The sequence below is a fragment of the Haliotis asinina genome, chromosome 13, assembly GCF_037392515.1.
Source record: "Haliotis asinina isolate JCU_RB_2024 chromosome 13, JCU_Hal_asi_v2, whole genome shotgun sequence".
In the NCBI taxonomy this organism is placed as follows: domain Eukaryota; kingdom Metazoa; phylum Mollusca; class Gastropoda; order Lepetellida; family Haliotidae; genus Haliotis; species Haliotis asinina.
Genome location: NC_090292.1, coordinates 41,308,857 through 41,331,136, shown reverse-complemented (window position 1 = coordinate 41,331,136; position 22,280 = coordinate 41,308,857). Strand labels below are relative to the sequence as shown.

General features: G+C 42.6%; 1 protein-coding gene across 1 annotated transcript; it reads left to right on the top strand.

Moving 5' to 3' along the window:
• Positions 1 to 300: 300 nt before the first annotated feature.
• Positions 301 to 17,812, top strand: LOC137259983 (cytochrome P450 3A14-like). Its single transcript, XM_067797648.1, has 12 exons — positions 301 to 461; positions 5,763 to 5,859; positions 7,551 to 7,603; positions 8,145 to 8,241; positions 8,712 to 8,831; positions 9,805 to 9,896; positions 10,430 to 10,581; positions 11,679 to 11,791; positions 12,362 to 12,622; positions 13,126 to 13,211; positions 14,066 to 14,366; positions 16,311 to 17,812. Exons 1-12 carry the CDS (start codon positions 415 to 417, stop codon positions 16,389 to 16,391), a joined length of 1,500 nt encoding a protein of 499 aa, XP_067653749.1. The 5' UTR covers positions 301 to 414; the 3' UTR covers positions 16,392 to 17,812.
• Positions 17,813 to 22,280: the final 4,468 nt, after the last annotated feature.

Sequence of the window (22,280 nt, the reverse complement as noted above, 5' to 3'; positions counted from 1 at the left end):
TTTCGTCTTTTTTTAACAACACCTCCATCCGTATTCCCAAACACGCACCCTCTCTCCCCTCTTTCATGAGTGACGAGTCCCACAACGGCAATGTACTTTGGGAATTGTTATCTATCTCATTTAGCGTCACGCCAATCAAAAGTCGATTCCCCGCCCTCAAATGTACTCTTACCTACCACTACGTACTCTGAGCTCACCGATGTAATATAAACGATATCGTTTGTCAAACAACGGAGGTCGCAGGGGCTTTACTGAAACTGACTATAGCCAGTCTACAACGAGGACCCCCAGCAGAGCTGTCGTATAAATCCGGTAGGAAGTGGCACATGCGGCACATCGAATGACAGCCGACTGACTGACAGTGCAATCGACACGATATCACCCGGCCCTGAAATCTACAAGTTATACCACGCTATGATAACTCTCGTTCTGCTCGGCTGCCTGCTGCTTGTTCTCTATCGGTGAGTTCAAGACGTTTTCCTTTTCTTTTTTTTTTGTCGTCTTTTCAAAGTTGTCTTACATAGCTGATGTTTCTGTTGCATTTTTCAGAAAATACATTGTCACTGGCCGTAGCGTTACACATGTTGAGAATACAAATTATTTCTAAACGCTTATGAAATAGGTATGTGTATGAAAACGAAAGTACATAAAATTCATGAAATATATTTCACTTGAAATAATTTGTCAAATTATGAAAGTAGTAAATCTCAGGTAAATTTTGGTTCATATTTTTACTCCAATTGTTTCTGATAACAAACTGTTGAAACTTTCTTAGTAATTGATTATTGTTATAATATTTAAAAAGTTTATATGTATTTATATGTCACTTGCCGAAAGATTACGTCTTTCACCCCGTCAAGTGTACATATATAAGACTTATATGTGCACACTTGACGGATGACAGTCGTAACACAAACGTGTGTTTGTTGGGAAACACGTAATATTCCATAACAAATGCATGCTTTTGTTAATCCTTTTATACATGCGTGGAACATTACAATAATTCTCATACATCTCACAAATATTGCGCTGTTATATTTTTATTGATCGTATTCTAGAAAACAATGTCACATATAATTTGCATATAACTCATTTCAGCTTTATTGAAAATTTTTTAATCTGTAAAAATTCATTTAGCCCTGTTATATGCATAATAACTATGTTCTTTAGTCGGGTTTAAATCTTATTGGTTGTAAATTTTAATAAATGCTACGGAAACAGTGGCGGTGGGGTATCCTAGTGGTTAAAGCGTTCGCCCGTCACGCCGAAGACCGGGTTCGCTTCCCTGCATGGGAACAGTGTGTGAAGGCCATTTCAGGTGTCCTACGCCGTGATATTGGTGGGATGTTGCTAAAAGCGGCGTAAAACCACACTCACTCGACTGAAGCATAAAACAGGTGGCAAAGACCAACAACACTGTTCGTTACATCCGGCTGTTCGTTATAAGCGTATTTGTAACAGACGCAATTCACTGCATTTAAAAAAAAAATACCAGCTAGTTAATAAAACGTGGTTAATCGGACTTACTCGTGCTCGCAGCATTCTACATTTAGGACGAATGAAAGAATAAACTTTAGCCAAGGTAATAACAAAGGTTTTGGAAATATTCCAAGGCTGAAATTACATTGCTTCGAATGAAAAATATACAGATATCAGATATCACATGACCTACAACCTCGAGTGTTGCTTTTAACCAACCAACCAAAATTAATTTTAAAACATATCGATGGTACCTATTAAAATACACCGCCGTGTCTTTCCTTTTAAATGTTCCCAGGGACCATCGAACACTGGTGTTTAAAACTGTATACTATCTTTGTCCCGCAGTTTATAAGTAGCATGGTTTATGACCAACCTACACTATGTAATTCTGTGTTATATATGCTATAAAGAGATACAGTGTCCAGTGCTGGGTTTCCACTCGTGTTTCTATAATGGATATACCTGACACAGGTTGAAATCGAGCTTCGGACAGCAAATTAGCCAGCATCACCCACTTATCCCTCTATAACACCACCCAAAGCTTACTACAGATTCCCGTAATTGTTCGTTTTGTGAAAAAAGTTTCATTTAATCAACACAGTATGGTCAAGGTGTACTGTGTTGAACTTACTGTAGTGTTTACAAGTTCAATTTAAAGTTCGTAGACGCACTACTACTACTACTACTACTAGTAGTAGTAGTAGTACTAGTAGTAGTAGTAGTAGTACTAGTAGTAGTAGTAGTACTAGTAGTAGTAGTACTAGTAGTAGTAGTACTAGTAGTAGTACTAGTACTAGTAGTAGTAGTAGTAGTAGTAGTAGTAGTAGTAGTAGTAGTAGTAGTAGTACTACTACTACTACAGCTGCTGCTGCTAAGCTACTACCACTACTGCTGCTACTTTTACAACTATACTGTTATTGCTACTGCCACAACTACCATTGCTTCTACTACTACTGCTGCTGCTTCGCTAAGCTACTACTACAGTTGCTGCTGTTGCTAAGCTACTACTACTACTGCTGCTGCTACTACTACTACTACAACTGCTACTGCTACTACTACCACTACTACTGCTACCACTACTGCTACTACTATACTACTCCTACTACTATATACAACAACGACAACAATATACTAACAGCAATTAATAGAATGACTACGGTTACTACTGCTACAGCTACTACTATACTGCAACTGGTGATAGAAAAAGTAACAATAAAAAAATACTAATACGGCGTCCACACCCAAGGTCGTCTAGTGAAACTAACCAGACCTACTTCTTGGTTCGACCCAGTGACCGACATTTGAAGGGAAGTGCGCGATGTTTGACTTATGGAGCTATGTCAATCTGACGGCGGCTCACGACCGTCTCTGAACCCTCCCCATCTAACCCTCCGTCTCAGTCCACGAAGGTCGCCCTCCGCACTCGCAGCCTCGACATCGAAGCCAGCAGTGAGCGTGTTTTGACTAGGGGGAAACGATCTTTAGATCAATAGCCCGTGTTGTCAGTAGGCCCCTCGTCCATGAGTTCGATAGACGGTATGTCAGTTTAGCACTAGACAACTAGCACTTGATCAATATGCAGCAATTAGATGAGTGGTGGGTGAGTATGGTTTTACGCCGCGTTTAGCAGCATTACAGTATAATCACAGCAGGGGACACCAGAAATGAGCTTCACACATAGTTCCCGTGTTTGGGAATCGAACCCGTGTTTGAAGCGTGACGAGCGGCTGCTTTAACCACTAGGCTACCCCACTCCAGTTCGAGATAACTAGATGGTTAAAAATAGATCTCTAGACAATTCTGATCACTAAGGCACTGAACACCATTCACGTTCATTGCCAAAGGCAAATGCTTGATGCATCTCATCGTATCCCAGCTATACAGACTGTTGTTCATGACATCAATCACTGGATTGTCTGGTTCGGGCAGAATATGTACAGAACCTCATCGCACAATCTTGCTTAGTGCTTCTTTTAAATAAACAGATACACAAACAGAAAAAAGGAGGAAAAAAACCAAATCAGTAGCGCGGTATCTAATAATCCAATACAAGCCATTCCCTTAACATATGACTCTTCCAGTGTGTTAACGCTGTCTGAAATTCGACCGATGAGCACAGAACCACTCGAGCATGATTCGACGGATCTGCACTGCTGACTGTTCAAATTTCGAAGGATTAGGCCGTAATCTGTAAACACATACTTTTAAATCTGAGGGCTGGATAACAGGGTGATATGCTAATCCCGCAAAAACTGGGTTCGCTCCCCACATGGGTAAACTGACTTATGGCGTTGTAAAGTCATAACCAGTCACTTTACGCTGTCATCAGCAACGGTAATTAAATACAATTAATTTTCCAAATGCTTTGTGTAACGTTTTACATATCCGTGAAGATCCCGGGTAAGAACTGATCTTTGCTAACTCATGCTTGTCCTAAGATGCGGCTATCGGGATCAGGTGTTCAGGGTGATCGGGGGACTTCGTTGACACATGTCATCGGTTCCCAACTGCGTGGATCGATGCTCATGATATTGATCACTGGATTGTCTGGTCCAGACTCGATTATTTACATACCGCTGCCATATCGCGGGAATATTGCTCAGTGCGGCGTAAAACTAAACTCACTAACTTAACGTTCTAGCTACACGTCTGTATCCTGTACGCAGAATGGAATTGCGGAGGCGGCGTTCTTCTGCTTTTGGTGCTTTCAGAGAGTCGTTGAAACCTTTCCCCTTGTATGCATGTGTTTTTCTGAAGGATACATTGAGTGCGAAGGCATAATGCCAAAAATAAGACGTTTGTCGAGTTCTTGTATCGGTAATAATTAAATTCTCATCTTAAATGTAAAAAAGGAAAAACACATCGGCTTTAACGAGACTTAAAAACGTCGCGGTGTTATGTGACCACCGTTTGACGAGAATTTCAAAGCTGAAAATGTGCATTTTATATAGAATCGTTGAGCTAGTGATTCAGCGGTGTCTTTCGTTTAATGCAGTTTTCTAGTTTCCAAGACGATAAAGTACGTATTTGTTGCCATGTGGCATTTAAGTGACTCCTCCCACGCATATCCTCTTCTTATATCTCTCCTCTCTCTTCTCACTCCCTCCCACCCCCACTTCCCTGTCTTGCCAACTCTCTCTTTACCTCTACCTCTTTCTCTACCTCCACTTCCTTATCTCGACTCTACCTCTACTTCTCTCTACCGCTACCCCCTTCTCTCTCTCTACAGCTACCCCTCTCTCCACCCCTACCTCCCCTCTCTCTACCCCCACATCCCCCTCTCTCTAACACTACCTCCTCTATCTCTCTACCGCTACCTCCCCTCTCTCTACCCCTACCTCCCTCTCTCTACCGCTACCTCCCCTCTCCCTATCCCTACCTCCCTCCCTCTACCGCTACCTCCCCTCTCTCTACCCCTACCTCCCCTCTCTATCCCTACCTCCCTCTCTCTACCCCTACCTCCCCTCTCTCTACCCCTACCTACCTCTCTCTACCGCTACCTCCCCTCTCTCTACCCCTACCTCCCCTCTCTACCACTACCTCCCCTCTCTACCACTACCTCCCCTCTCTCTACCCCTACCTCCCTCACTCTCTACCCCTACCTCCCCTCTCTCTATACCTACCCCCCTCTCTCTCTACCGCCACCTACCCTCTCTCCACCACTACCTCCCCTCTCCACCACTACCTCCCCTCTCTACCACTACCTCCCCTCTCTCTACCCCTACCTCCCTCACTCTCTACCCCTACCTCCCCTCTCTCTATCCCTACCCCCCTCTCTCTCTACCGCCACCTCCCCTCTCTCTCCTTCCCCCTCTCTCCATTCTCCTTCGTTTGCTCTGTCTTGCTATCTCTGTCTCACCGGACACGTGAAGATCCGTGTTAGATCTTCATGAACCATGCTCGTCGTAAGATCGGGTGGTCACAGGATTGTCTGGTCCAGACCTATTTACAGACCGCCGTCATGTAAATATATTCCGCTTACTCATTTTGCATTGTCGTAAATTACAATGAGAACGTAAAATCTAAGCGTGTAATAGCGCCTTACTATGATGTGCATAAGTCTCACTTCAAATTATAGCGGCTCTGGGGTAACCTAGTGGAGAATGAGTCCCCTCGTCGCGTCTAAGACCCGGGTTCGATTCCACACATGGGTACAATGTGTGAAGTCAATTTCTGGTGTCCCGCACAGTGATATTGCTGGAAATATTGCTAAACGCGGCGTAAAACCTCACTCACTCTAATGTTGTGACAATATATTACCGGTTTGCGTATATTTTCAGGTACTTGAAGCAGTGCCATTCTGTCTTTGAAAAACTCGGGATCCCAGGGCCAAAGCCGATTCTTCTATTCGGCAACGTGGCCGAGTTTAAGTCCAAGGTAAGCGTAACACGCTCTAAGGGTGAACAGGATTGCCGGGTCAGGCACTTAACTGGGCCAGTGTAGGCGATATTCACGAAACAGACACGTTTCAGGAATTGGTACAAACAAGGAAATAATTATGCTTCGTTATAAAAAGAAAAGAAATTTGTTAGACTGCCAGTCACGTGAAGATCGTGCTTAGAATTCCAATTGAGTGGTGCTCATGCTGTCGATCACCAGATTGTCTGGTAAGAGGCGACTAACTTGATCATTCTCGCTGACTTAGTTGACACAGGTCATCATAACCCAATTGCGTAGATCGATGCTCAGACACGATTATTTACAGACCGCCACCATGTAGCTGGACTATTGTTGAGTGTAAAATTAACTTGCGCCCACACTTAACTTGGTCACTAATGCTGTAGGTGATGTTCACGATATAAACACGTGTCAAGAGTTGATACAAGCAAATCATCACACTTCGTTATGAAGAAAATAAACCTGTTAAACTGCTAGAAAAAATGGCGAGTTCAACAATGTTAGTGTTACGAAAATAATAAACAAAGCAAATTTCAATGTGGATTGGCTTAAAGTGATTTAATGAGGGCGTTGGTTTAGTTTAGATTTTCGCCGCCTTAGCAATAATATCCCGGCGGGAACATGCATCACACATCGTACCCATGTGAGGAATCGAATCTGGGTCTTAAGTGTGACGAGCGAACGCCTTAACCATAAGGCTACCCTGCAGCCCCGATTGTCTTAAAGGTGGGCATGCCGTCAGTGATGGTTATCAAGCGCGGGTATGGTTTTGAAATTTGACAATTTTCATTTAGAAGTCGTGTATTTTTGTCAGAAAGTCGATATGATATCTTCCCATGAAGGTCCCGGGGTAGAATAGGCCTTCAGCAACCCATGCTTGCCATAAAAGGCGACTATGCCTGTCGTAAGAGGCGACTAACGAGATCGTGTTGGTGTGGGTTTGGGTGAAGTGATGGTGGGGGTGGGGGTGAGGGTTAGGGGTGGGGGTGGAAGGCGTTTAGAGGTGAAGAGGATTACAAGGGCATACGGTGAGATTGGGTGTAGTGACGTTGGGCGAGATTGATGGGACGTGGTCGATATAAGAGTACCAGATGGGATTTTGGTTGCACATATCCTAGGTATTTCATATTTACGTGTACACCCTCCCCCACCCCCTCTTCCACCCCTTCAGTGTCTCCCCTGTGGCACAGCTCCCAATACCCCAACATCACGCGGATGCCTGTCTTTGACCGTCTTCGGTTTGCTGGATGTAGTTGACAGTGCAGACTACAATATTTAACTCGGATCACAATGCTTGTGATGTCAAGCTTAATGCAAATATAGCACACAGACTATTTCCGCGTCACCGGGTTTCAACGGCTAAATATAACTTGATCTAGACACGGGACGGATTGTGAGCCAAACATTAACGTCGGAAGAAGCTCTGTTTATATTCTTATTTATTTTTAATTCAAATTTTAACTTTTTAAATCGCAGCATTTAGGAAACTGTCTACAGCCGTAGATTATGTTTTAAAGCTTCAGCTTTGTTTCATATATATACTCGGACCCAGGCGATGATCACTGGACTATCACGTCACCACCCACTAACCCCCACCCTCACCATCATCATCAGTTTTTAAAACTACAGTACACATGTACTTGACTTCAGCGTCCACCTTTGTTTTTCAGTTTGCACTTGATGTGTTTAAAGACTGGAGTAAAACATATGGAAAGGTTTTTGGGTAAGATATATTTTGCTTCAGTGGGTACCGTACTATTTTCTTCATCAAGAAGCTTTTAAGTTTGACCAACGCTATCGGATCATACATTTTTATATTGCTTTATTTTATTCGTCCCTTGTGACATCTTGGAACACACATATAAAATGCTAAATGGATCAGATGATGGCCAAGTTGATGGCCGTCTCCCCTAACCTTCATGGTCGTTGTTCATACTATCAATCACTGGTGTTTGATAGTCCAGACTCGACTGTTTGAAGGGCTGACGGGAACATATCTAATTATTTCTTCAATTCATAGAATTCCCCCAAGGGTTATTCTAGGATGCGGCTTAAAACAATATTTTATCACTCACAATCGTCATGTTGTTAATCACTGGATTGTCTGTCCCTGACTCGATTATTTACAGACTGCCACCATCTAACTGGAATGTTGCTGAGTGGGGCGTAAACCTAAACTCACTCACAATAAATTATTCATCTACGTGTATTGACGAAGTTGTTGCAGCCGGGACTGTAATGTTGTCCATCTTGTTTTACGACAGCTTCTACGAGGGCCTCCACCCAAGTATGGTCATCTCTGACCCGCGGCTGACCCAGCAGATCCTGGTCAAGAGGTTCGCTTGTTTCAGCGATCGACCGGTACGACCTGGAAATTGTCTTTTAAATAAAACATGGCTGTGTTCAGTGATTCCTCTTGCCATACGTTTGAGTAAAAAAAAATCATGCTTAAATTATTACATAATTCTTTTATTCCTAGATGTTTAGAGTCCGATCGTTTATTATTTGAAATTTGGACGTCGAGAAACAAAAGTGAGTTCCTTCCCTAAACTGTGTCTTTCTCGTCTGTCTCCACCAAACATCAACCCAGAATATTAAATGACATTCTCTGTATTCAACCCGATTAACACCGAAAATTGTAGGCCTAAAAACTGACATACATCAAATGAAGTATCATCGCCAAATTATAAATAGATCAGCGTCCAGCAAAGGCATCCAAATGTCGGGAATTTAAGCAGATTTGCAGTGAGATATTTACAAACAATAACTTAAGCATAATGAAGTAAAGTCGTACACTTAAGAATTCAAACATTTTATTGATATCTTTACAGGCGTGCACGCCGTTCCTCAACCCTCTTGATGAGCTGGGCATTCAGAACGCTAACGGCGAATTGTGGAAACGACAGAGAATGGTGGTTGCTAAGGCGTTCCATTCCAAATGTTTGAAAGAGGTGAGCAGATTATCGTGGGGTCAAGGTCGTCATTGCCGCGCCTTTTTGAATAGGTGTTAGCGGGACCGTTTAGTTTAACGCGGGTTTGAACAATAATATTTGAATAGACATGTCGGTATATTTGATTTTACAACTTCATGGCAAACTTGCAAACATGGCAGCAAAAATGTGAATGTCAAATTCCCGATCCTAATTTATCACTCCTCAAAGGGACGTAACTCTTACTTGTCAAAGGGACGCAACTGTACACAACAGAACCGACTCATCTCCAGTGACCAAGCCCTCCTTGCCAAGGTCTTCTTTGAAGATCTTTTCAGGCACAGATCTGCTGCTTTGACAGTGAAAATTCCTAAATTATCAGCCCGAATAAGATCCAGGTTAGAATGGGTCTTCAGCTTGTCGTAAGAGACGACTAACAGGATCGGGAGGTCAGGTTCACTGATTTGGGTGACATATGCCATTGCATCCTTCTTGCGTAGATCGATGCAAATGCTGTTGATCACTGGCTTGGCTGGTCCAGACTCGATTATTTACAGCCCGACGCCATATTGCTGAAATAGTGCGGCGTAAACAGCCAAACAAGTAGCCTAAATCACCTATGAATTGCTACAGCAGACTGCGTTAGAACCGTTATTGAGGTCAGTTGCTGCAGCAGATTGCGTTTAGAACCGTTTTTGTGGTCAATTGCTGCAGCAGATTGCGTTTAGAACCGTTCTTGTTGTCAATTGCTGCAGCAGATTGCATTTAGAACCGTTTCTGTGGTCAATTGCTGCAGCACATTGTGTTTAGAAGCGTGTCTGTGGTCAATTGCTGCAGCGGATTGCGTTTAGAAGCGTGTCTGTGGTCAATTGCTGCAGCAGATTGCGTTTAGAAAGAACACGGGTGTAACGAACTGGCGAATTAACGAATTTATATTTGGTTTAATTCGTTTAAACCGTGGATTGTTGTATATGGCATATTTATTTCATAACAGATTGTCTCTGGCGTAACTCGAACATCAAGTAAGCTACTACAACGACTTGAAGCTTCAGTTGAAGATGGTGTGGAAAATGTGGACATCGCTGGGTGAGTATATGGTCACCTCAATCACTGCCCCAACCTCGTATTTCGTAATTGTTGTTCAAATCCTGTCCTTGGTTTGTCGCCTCCATAAACGTGTAGCCTAATTTTTAAATCGTTCGTCTGTGGCACCGGGGTCGAAGCCTTACATGCGAAACCCATTCAATCACTCTCAAATTATGTACTACTTTACGCCGCTTTTAGCAATTTTCCAGCAGTACCTCAGCAGGGGACACCAGAAATGGGCTTCACACATTTGGCTGAAACGGAGTTTAGAGAAAAAGATGGTTTTGGCTTGACTAGTCGGTCTTCGGACGTAGATCAAACCGACTCAATAGAACACCATAAAATAATCGTTGTGTAAACTCAGTCCAGGGATATATATTTCAAGAGTAGATCTGGAGTCGATATAAATGATTTGATGGGGGATAAGGTTGAACTTGTCACTCTGCTAAAAGCTCAAACATCACTCACTCACTCACTCACTCACTCACTCACTCAGTAACGTCATCGTTACCAATCCACTGCTTCTGTTTCAGACTGGCGGAGCGATACACCCTCGACGCCTTCGCGAACGCAGCATTTGACTATGACTGCGACAGCCTCAACAACGCCCAGGAGATATTGTACAGATACATGTTGGCGTTCAACAGATCGGGTGCAGCGGAGAACCAACTCGCTGGCTTTGCGCGTATGTGTTTGTGGAAACCTAAACTGCTACATCAAACTACATGTATCTTTGTGCCCGACTAAACTATATTGGTACAAGCTTCATTATGTTGAAAGACCCGTTCGTAAAGGAGACAGAACCCATTTAGGCGAGTGTGACCAATTTGTCTTCGGTAACCCAGGGTTGTCGTAACAGACCGACTAACGGGATCCGGTGGTTTAGATCGATGTTCATGAATCACTGGATTGTCTGGTCCAGAAATGGGCGTTTGGTGGGAATCGACCCCGGTCATGCGCTTGATGAGCATGCACTGTACCAACAATGTCATCTAGGGGAGACTCTGGTAACTTCGGGTAACTCCGGGCATCTCCGTGAGTCAGGACACCTAAACTATGAAGATACCCAGCGTAACTGCTGCCCAGTGTCAATGTTGAAAGATGGAATGTTTTAGAGTGAGACACCAGAATTCTCATGATGTACCCATGTGGAGAGTCGAACTGGTGTCGTCGGCGTGTATAGAGAACACTTTTACTGCTAGGTTACCCCACTGCATCCTTGTGATAGTTTGTTGTTTTAAGCCGCACTCAGAAATACTCCATCTATTTGGAGACGGGCTGTAAACAATCGAGTCTGCGCCAGACAATGTAGTGGTCATCAGTGTGAGCATTGACGCATGTTCAAGGGCCGCAACTCTGCACAGAAGGTGTCGGTGCTGAAGACGCCAAGGACACCAGATTTCCGTTTGTCGTTACATCATGGATATCGACCTATGTACTCGGGATATGATGGCGCGTCAACCAACGCGGCGAGCCTGACCACCCGATCCCGTTAGTCACCTCGACAAACAAATATGGGTTACTGAAGATCAATTCTAACCCCGATCTTCACGGGTCCCGTTGTCTAAGTGGATCGGGCTGTCAGACTTGTTTCTTTGTGTACCTTGATGGCGTCCGGCGTCCTGTGTTGACGGTAGTGTCAACGACCTGTCAGCTTTGCCTAAGCTCATACACAGCATCTAGTTAAATCTGGAATATTGCTGAGAGTGATGTGATTCAACGCTCCTGTGTGCATATATTATGCTCACGTAGGGCTAATGTAACAGTACATTCTCCTTACAGGGTTGTTCCCGTCACTCACATGGTTCCTACAGCTGTTTGACACAGAACATCGCCAACTCCACGCACTGCATTTAAAGAATATGAAAAAGCTCATTGAGAAAGAAAAACAAAAGGTATCATTTGCTCTATGGTCTGGTTTTGGGGGAATTTTACGTTGTATTTCCGCATTTAGGAAAAGAGCGTTCAACTTAGAATTTTGTTATGATCACTTAAGAAACATAATTATGTCAAGGTAAACAGTGAATGCTATGTATAATGTATAATAACAATGTTTGCCTTGTTTGTGTCTCACTAAATAATATAAATCTGAATAATTCGACAGCGTCACATGACTTGTACTGTTAATTTATCTTCGAGAGGGGAGGGGGGTCGTAGCCAAGTGGTTAAACCGTTTGCTCGTCACGACATGGGTACAGTGTGTGAGACCCATTTCTGGTGTGCCACGCCGCGATGTTGTTGAAATGTTATTGACTTAGAGATTTATATATGAAACAAATTGCTAATTTCTACTTACTTTCGTAAAACAGATCTCCAACGAATTCATTTTGATAGGTCTTTTTTAAATTAGATTTTACGATCAATAGAAAAATAAGGATTAATCAATGCCAGGTGTTGTAATCTGAAATTGTTTTCGGTGAAATGTTCATGACGCAGTATTATTAAAGGGGAACATCTGTTGACAGATGGCGCAGTGCCCAGAGAACCAGTCAAAACATCTCCTTCGTCGTCTCATAGAAGGTTACTCAGTTTCCACTGACGAAGACAATAACGACGTCAAGCGCCATCTGTCGGATGACGAATTACTAAGTCAGGCAGCCACCATGGTTGGAGGAGGTCTTGGCCCAACAAGTTCAGTTCTGTCGTTTGCGCTTCACCTTCTGGCAACCAACCCAGATGTGCAGGAAAGGCTTACAGATGAAATAAATAAAGTCTCACAAAATGAGGTAGGGTAATTTCTTGGTTGTGTTTTCCACTGTTCAAAATGTATTTAAAAGCCACTTGTTGAAGGACCAATATTCAACTAGCCTGATTTTTATGACGTAGTCATAATGGTGAACTTATGAAAGAATAAATCAACATGGTATTTCATGTTAATTATTACTGGACTATTAAGCGCAAAGTGATAAATAGCCAAGAAACATAACTCTACTTTATTATCGTTGCGAACTTTAATAGCTGCAGTTTAAGAATATATGAGATGAAATCCAAGTAACTGGTTTTTTTTAGTTTGAAACCGTACGCGGAAATTACCTAGTAGCCCACTACCATTATTTGATTGCCCGAATTGAAAACTGACTTGTCCCGGGCGATGATTTTTTTAACCCTTGCGATATCATTGATTCTCAGCAGAACAAGTGAACATGGCTGACTTGTATGTGATAAAGAGCCTCAACAGAAAATACCCCTGGCTTGCGAGAATGTTCCGTTTACCCATTGTTGTTTTCAGACTTTTGACTACGACTTGCTGTCGCAGATGGAATATCTCGACATGGTTATCGAAGAAACAAGTCGAGTATTCCCCGTGATACCTGGGTATGTTAATTGCACACGCACACGCACACGCACACGCACATATGCTTACGGGAGATGTTGTATTCAAACTGTTAGATAAGGGTTCTAGTTCGTATGTTTAACGTCAAACCCAGCAATATTCCTGCTATGTGACAGCAGTATGTAAATCGAGTCTGGACATGACAATCCAGTGACTGACATCACGAGCATCGCTCTACGTTATTGCGATATGATGATGCATGTCAACCATGTCATCGAGTCTGACCATCCGATCCCCTGAGTCGCCTCGTATAACTCACGTCACTGATGACGAAGTTATAACGTTGGTCCTGGGTGGAAAATGTTCTGATTACACCCATGTCCTTGGTCGATTCCCCATATGAGTACAGGGGCGATGGAAAGACTTCTTTGGTCTTGTCTAGTACAAGGAGTCACACGCACACACGCATGCACGTCATCCAATGTAGGCGCATATTCTTAAATACGACGCTGGACCCCGTTTCACTTTATCCTGAACGAATGAGACCGGGGTAGAATTGGTCTTCAGAAACCCATGGCGACTATTCTTGTCTTAAGAGTCGACTAACGGGATCGGATGGTCAGGCTCGCTGACTTGGTTGACACATGTCATCGGTTCCCAGTGGCGCAGGTCGATACTCATGCTGTTGATCACTGGAATGTCTGGTCCAGACTTGATTATTTACAAACCGCCGCCACACAGCTGGAATATTGCTGAGTGCGGCGTAAAACTAAACTCACTCACTTGAATGAAGGAATGAATGAGTAATTAGAGATTTACGCCGTATATTCTTGAACATGGTGAATATTTCACCTCATCTACAAACAAATGTTTACAGTATGCTTTTTGTATACAGCGTTGCACGCACCTGCACCGAAGATTGTGAAGTCGATGGAATTCCTTTCCGTAAAGGGATGAAAATCAGAGTTATGGCTGTTAGCATGTATGCCGATGAGACCCTTTACCCCGAGCCGGACAAATTCATCCCAGAGAGATTCAGCAAACAAAACAAGGAAAAGCGACCTCTCTACAGTTATCTTCCTTATGGACACGGTCCGCGCATGTGCGTAGGCTTCAAGTTCGGCCTCGTTCTGATAAAGGTTGCTCTTGTCCAGATACTTCGCCATTACGTCCTCACGTCATCCTCAAAAACACAGGTGAGTTCTACTTCCTATGTAATGTGTCCCAGCTTCGTAGATCGATGTTCAAAAAGATGACTAACCTGATCTGGTGGTCAGGTTCGCTGTCTTGTTTGTCATCATATCCCAATTGTGCAGATCAATGCTCATGCTGTTGATCACGGGATTATGTGGTCCAGGCTCGTATATTTACAACCCTCCGCAATAACGCTGGAATATTGCTGAGACAGCGTAAACTAAACTCACTCACTCACTCAGTGATGTTACCAAACCTTTACAGTAGAAAGTTTAGGGTTTCGGATAAATGAAGTGTAACTGTACACAGAGTCTCCAACTGTCAGTCTTGTCAGAGTTTGACGGTTCGCTGATTCAAACCAGTCCACATTAGTGTATGGCCTGGTCGTCAATGCCGTAGGTGACGCCCACTCTCTGTATACAAACGGTCCGCTCTTTGCATACAGACGGTCTGCTCTCTACATACAGACGGTCCGCTCTCTGTATACAAAGGGTTCTCTCAATATTAAACTTATCAATATTAATATTAATAATCAAGGCGGGGGACGCCAGAAATGGGCTTCACAACATCCTGACGTAAACGAAGAGACATTACTATGCTACTTTGTTAATCTGATCATGTCAGATGCGTTAGATAAGGGGTGGACAAAGTGATCGCACGTAACCCTGAAGATCTGGATTCGATTTCACACATGTGTACAACGTGAGGAGCCCACGCCTGGGTTCGTGACATTGCTGGAATATTGGCAAAAGCGACGTAAAACTCAACTCAGGCACTCACGTTTGCCGGGGCGGCGGTTGATTCACATCAGATATAATGACAATTAAGGGCTCAAGATACGAGTTCAGTAATTGAGTGACTGAGTGAGTGAGTGGCGAGCGAGTTGGAATTTCTTTTACTGTACAATACTTAATCCAAACACAATTTTATCAACCAGCATCACCCACTTCGAACACACAAGTTATATAAATGTACACGTGTTTGTCTCATGCACAAAGACATTACGCTCCAGCAGGCAAAGTTGGCTTTAAAAAGGTTTTACAGAAGGCCATATGAACAAACTGAAAGACCAAACTTCCTTGTAAATGTTGAGCCAGGTTAATCATGTTCAACTTCACGCAACTTAACGGCTTTTTGCGCATGCGCATTGTCCTTGACCTACGTTGTTGTCCTGTGCGTACATGCATGACGTGTTATAGCCGCTGTCAGAAGTCGGAATTTCAAACAGACATTGCTTCTGTCAGAGATGTCTCATGACCGTAGGATAGTTTTGTCTGAAGAGCTTCGCATTAGTCGTGGGTCAATAGCGTCATGCAGTCGTTTTTGAATTTCTGTTCGCAATGAACCACTGACGCGTTAATAGAACGCTGAACATTGTCCACGCTTCGAAAGACAATCCACAGTACTTCGTAATGTTTACGATTTAGGTGTCTATAGACTTTGAAAATTGTTTGTATTATCTCATGTATTTCCACATGACCTATATGTTTTCATACGTGTTGACAACACGTTTCTATGTCAACAGTCGACATGTCTAGACGAATGCATATGTTTGTTTTCTAACGCTGATTTGTCGACATCTGATTGTAGTCCCGTCTTACCCGATAAGTGAGTGAATGAGTTAAGTTATGCATTGCCATTTTAGCAATATTCCAGTAATATCACGGCGGAGGACATCGGATTGGGCTTCACTCATTGCACCCATGTGGGGATTCGAACCCTGGTCTTCGGCGTGACGAGCAGACGCTTTAACCATTAGGACCTTACGTAGTTCGTTACGTTTTCATACGAGTTGCGTCCCTTAGACGCACCAGAAACGTATGATAATAGTCTCGCTCGAGTGCCTGTTAACCGGGCTCGTTACTGATTCTATTGTAGACACATACGAACGATAGTCATTTGGTATTTTTGTTTAACTAACCTTTAATATTTGTTGCCTGTTACAGATTCCACTGAAAACCGCCCTAAGGCCATTCTTGACCCCTCATGGACCTGTCCACATCGGTCTGGTGAAGAGAAACACATGAAGATCATGTGTTTTGCAAATCTAGCGTGAGGTCGCCAAAATCTGTGATATGTATCGCGCTTTCTTCTCTGACGTCATAACCCAAAATGTGACGTCATCCATGGCTGACTGAGATGGCGAGTTTCAGCGTTACAGCACTTGCTGTAGGAAGAACGATTTCAAAAGTTTGATTGGATGCACGTCAGGTCGCCATAACGTGAAAAGAGACGTCGTATGGCTGTGATCTGAACGAGACTAAAGACTTTTGCCCATAACAAACTAATCAAAAACTCAGTTACAATCCTTTATGTATCGTCGTCATCATCATCATCATCATCATCATCATCATCATCATCATCATCATCATCATCATCAAGAAGTTCTCCAGTTCGACGTGTGTTCATGTATATATTGAAAACACGTCACGTTGAAAACAAATCACGTGACTCAATTCAAATCGCGTCCAATAACGAAATCCTTATGTCGACTTTGATAGACACATTCATCTTTTATAAAAGAAAATATTTAGCTTTGTATATTCTCCATGTTATTCGCTTAACGTGCAACATATGACGATTATATATTTTTTGAGGACTGTGGAGTAGCCTCGTAGTTACAGCGTTCGCTCGTCGAACTGAGCTTCCGGGTTCTATTCCCTACATGGGTGCAACGTGTGAAGCCCATTGCCGGTGTCGCCCACAGTGATGTCGCTGGAATATTGTCAAAAGCGGTATAAAACTAACCTCTATCACTCACATGGCCGTAAAGACATGATATACTTCCTATCCAAAGTTTAGATCCACTTAAAACACTCACTGTATGTTACGCAAATATATATGGTTACAACGAAGACGGATTTTTCCACTAACTTGGGGGAAGCAACTGCAAACCTTATGCAGATGAACTGCATGAGGATCATGTATGGTATTGCTGAACAGCATGTGCAAATATCGAACATGTGAACACCTACGTTTTAGTGAAAGGTTTTCTTAAGAATTCGACAGTTTTCACTGAGTTTATCTTTTATTGAACTCATAACAGTAATCGTTCCAACGTTACCGATATGTTTGAAATACATCAGTTCATGTGTAAACAGTACTTCTGAACAGTGTGGAATGTTTTGCTAAATTACGTTTAGAACAGTTGACTGAAGTAAGAGGATATATTTACACTAGTGAATCTAAACGTGTGATGGGACGTATATATGAATGTTATCAAAACTCCATATTCGTTTTAGCTTTTAATAAAATTACCGAAACGAGATGTGATTTGGTATTCAGAATCTTTTATAATAGCCAATGTATCACGAGATTTCACGAGAACATATCACTGTGTAAATGTGGGAAAGGTGTATAAACAACACATATACCCAAGGTGTCTGTTGCAACCTGTAGTGTAATCTCACATTTCGTATGAAATAAAATGTGGCGTATAATATTGTTAGATCACTGTGCTGTTGTTTATTTACGTATCAGCATCTTGAGAGATTTGCTGCCAATATCGGCAGTTAAAAAAAACTTGGAGTCAACTTTGTGTGCACTCTTGCAGTGTTGTCACAACCCCTTGTTTACAGTACACAACCCTGTGCACTGAAAAGGACCCATGAATCCGTTGGTATATGACCAGATGGTGACCACAGGAATACGTGCATACAGCTAGTTGCGGCAGTGAACCTGGACAAAGTAATGTGACAGCAAGAGTTGTATACTCCCCAGGGAGTTGAGATTTATAATACGGTGTGACGTTGAGACTTACATCCAATGATCGAGGGAACCAATACCAGCGCCTTGTGCAAGCACTAGATGCATGGATATGTGCGCTATATAAATATCCTGTAATGATAATAATAACGATGTAATAATCTACATCGAACCGTCGCTTCAGAGAAGCCACAAATCCGTTGGCAGATGACCACAAGGTGGCCAAACGAATACGTACAAACACCTAGTTGCGGGTACAGCAACGTGCAGTAAACATGGACAAAGTCCACCCAGCCGTGAATGGGTACGTCGTACATATGGAAAAGCCACATTAACCCGTTGCGCCTAGTAGGCTGCAAGAGTTGTATGGTCCCCAGGGAGTTGAGATTGAAAATACGATGTGCCGTTGTGATGGACATCCAATGATCGGGGAAAAACAAGGCGCCTTTGAGCAGTTGACTGGCAAACTGGATATCGGCGCTATACAAATGTATAGTATACCACGGTATTACTATACTATAATATACCACTGAATTGTCTGGTCCAGACTCGAATAGCCGGAATAGTGCTGACTGCGACCTGCCGTCACAAACACACATGTACACACATGTACACGCACGCACACATGCTCGCACGCTCCTCATGATCGATGTCTTGATTGAACAGATAGGTATATCTGGAAATTAGTAGCCAACAAAAAAATTCACCTACTCAAAATTTGAATTTAGAAATTAAGCATAAGATAACAAAAAAGGAAATACCGATATTGATCAGGCCATAGTTTTGCAGTATTTAAAGGGGTATTTAACCTTAACAAGTCGGAGAGAGTGATATATTTAAAAAATGATCCCATGAAACATTACCAACCTGTCGGGCCAATGCCTTTCTTGTTCAGAATATAAGTCAGTGAGTTTATTTTTACGCCGCACTCAGCAATGTTCCAGCTATATGGCGGCGGTCTGTAAATAATCGAGTCTGGACCAGACAATCCAGTGGCCAATAACATGCAACATGCACAATTGGGAACCGATGACATGTGTCAACCAAGTCAACAAGCCTGACCACCCGTTCCCGTTAGTCGCCTCTTACCACAAGCAGAATCGCCTTTATGGCAAGCATGGGTTGCTGAAGGCCTATTCTACCCCGGGATCTTCACGGGTCTCCAGAATATAAGACTATGGATTTAGGAATGTTTCGTATTTAAAGCCTGCAATACTGTGATATATAAAACGTGAAACTAACACCGACACCAGAACTACACTTACGTCTTCATCCACGTGCATCCTGACCTTGAAGCGTTGACGCACAATAGCGGCCTTGACCTATACACGCGATTACACCACAATGCTTTGCGCATGGGCAGTTTTGATGTGATTTGGTTGCATGTCAGGGGGAGAACAAGGTCTACCTTCATTCAAAACTTGACAAAAATTACAAAAATATGACCGTGTAGTGTCCTTCAGTTTCGTTTCGAGAGTCATGAATACATTTAAATGGGTGATGGTGAAAGCAGGTTTTGTGTTCAACCATTTACGGCATATTGTCGTGCAACCTCTGACGTCATCACAGGTGCTGTTTCCTCTGCTGCATTGTCACTGCTGGGGTCTTTTAAGTAATTCTTAAAAATGTTAAATAAAAAGCCATCTTTAGTTTTGACAGTTCATAATGCGGAGGGTCGCCATGCATGCTATACTACTCATCAAAGGTTCAGACTCACTTAGACTCACTCACTATATGTTATGTATACAGGGGCGGTGGGGTAGCCTAGTGGTTAAAGCGTTCGCTCGTCACGCCGAAGACCCGGGTTCGATTCCCCACATGGGTACAATGTGTGAGGCCCATTTTCTGGTGTCCCCCGCTGTGATATCGCCGGAATATTGCTAAAAGCGGCGTAAAACCAAACTCACTCACTCACTCACTGTTATGTATACATGTTTACATCAATGATGAATTTCTCCAAAAACGTGTGACAACCGAGTGCAAAACATGTGCAGATGAATTTGCTGAAATACATGTGCAAATATCTGGCATATTGTGTTTAGCTGTAATGTGTTGTTAAGCATTCGCCAATTTTTACTGAGTTTCATCACTTATTGAACTCATGACAATAATCTTTTATGTTGCGAATTTGTTTTACATTACATTAATTCATGTGTAAACTGTACATTTAAACAGTATGGAATATTTTGCACAATTGGGTTCAGAACAGTTGCCTGAAGTAAGTGGTTATACTAACATCTGTGAGTCTTGTGATGGGTAGTATGGATTAACACTTGTCATCAGAAAGAATTTACATCGACATTTGGACTTCGATCTCTCCTCAATTAGACTGCGACGATTTGAGAATAGTGGAATGAATACGGCATCAATTCCGAACACACGCAAAGTGCCTGGATTACTCACAAACAAAAACTCAACATAAATATTTGGAAAAGTGTTCTTTTTTCGATGATACGACATCTGGCACGAAATATGGTGATTTTTGGCTGCACGAACACATTGTGTGGTGCATAGTTGGAAAACAATTCCCAAAGACTATGTGTGTACTTTCTTTTGAACGTCAGTATAACTGCCGTTTTTACAACAGTACACCATTAATATAAACATATAAAATATCATAGATACATTAAAATCCCCCACTCACTCGTCCATCAGCTCACTCACAGTTATGACTGTAAGCTGTGAAAAAGTCAGAACTGCTCCCGAAACTGAAGATCTACATTGAGTTTACACAAGTCTGTGGCCAGATATTCACTCATTTAATGTGTGTGTGCTGTTATATGGACTTTTGCAAATGCCAGTTTGGACATCGACTTCGGGTGGTCAGGCTCGCTGATGTGACTGATGCTCATTACATATGGGAATATGGGGTAATCTAGTGGGTAAGGCGGTCGCCCGTCACGCCGAAGACCCGGGTTCGATACCCGACATGGGTACAATATGCGAAGCCCATTTCTAGTGTCCCTCGCCGTGATATTGCTGGGACATTGCTAAGAGCGGAGAAAATCTTCACTCACTCCCACATTATTTACACGTTTATCACCAGTCCATACCCCACTCTTGACGTACAGAGTATTGCTAAGTGCCGGGCTGAACAAACAAACAAACAAACAAACAAACAAACAAACAAACAAACAAACAAACAAACAAACAAACAAACAAACAAACAAATAACAAACAAACATGACATATTAAAAGCGAAATAACTGTTACATGTAACTACATCTATACTTGTCACTCCAATAAATTTAGACATGTACAAAAATGTGCAACATAAGCAACGGGAAATTATGCAATATATCTATTAAACGTACAGTAGATCGGTTTCCTTTGTTCTGGACCGCATTAATCAAGTGCGCGCACAGAACTCTGAGACAACCTTTACATGTCTGGTTATAACAGCAAGGCCATTGCCTTTGGGGTTAACTGGGGCAGTTTGTAAATCGGTGACGTGACAACCCCGGGGGTACGCCTCTGTCTGACACCATGTACCTCTCAGACGAAACACCTCATGTCACTAAAGACCAAGTTACACACGGTGACATTGTCGTATGAGACATATCGATCCGAAAAGTCTTGTCCGAGAAGGTAACGGGTTATTTCAACACGTTCGCCCTAGCACGGGTTCACCACTGTCTGTTTCACCCGCGTTCGTACAGTAGACTAAGGCTTATAAGTTTTGATTGAAACATACAAACCCAATTAACACGAAAAGGAGCACCAGGGAGACCAGTGATTCAGAGGAAATCTAGACTTGTTTCATTTAGGGCTTTAGCATTGCAGGAAGGGCTAAGCTGTTTGGAAAATAGTGTGGTTCAGGGACGGTGAGATTGTATTACTCCAGAAATAATTATCAAAATTATTAACAACTTTAAAATTGTTTCAATATTTTATTAATTTGTGTATAGTGTCGAAACATGCCAGTACTGGCTGTGCTGCATCGGCCGAAGACATTCAGCGACAATAGCAACTAGCTTTGACAGGAATGAACTTGTACAGAGTTCCAGTTGTCCAGAGGTAAAGTAGTTTCTCGTTGATGGTGATGACAAGTTTTCCACTGCAGTCAATCTTTACGTGGTCTTAATACGTTCTTGCAGCTGGTGCAGATACCCAAATATACAATCGCCTTGGTAGAAATGCAAATGTAGTGTCCAACTGAATGTTGACCTATTTTATGTTGTTTTAGGTTTGAAGCATGATGAGAATGAGGT

Excerpts from the sequence above, each read along its gene's own strand:
- LOC137259983 (XM_067797648.1), top strand. The coding sequence starts at position 415 with ATGATAACTCTCGTTCTGCTCGGCTGCCTGCTGCTTGTTCTCTATCG. Across the intron at positions 10,582-11,678 it reads CCAACTCGCTGGCTTTGCGC|GGTTGTTCCCGTCACTCACA; the intron begins GTATGTGTTTGT and ends TTCTCCTTACAG. Across the intron at positions 12,623-13,125 it reads ATAAAGTCTCACAAAATGAG|ACTTTTGACTACGACTTGCT; the intron begins GTAGGGTAATTT and ends TGTTGTTTTCAG.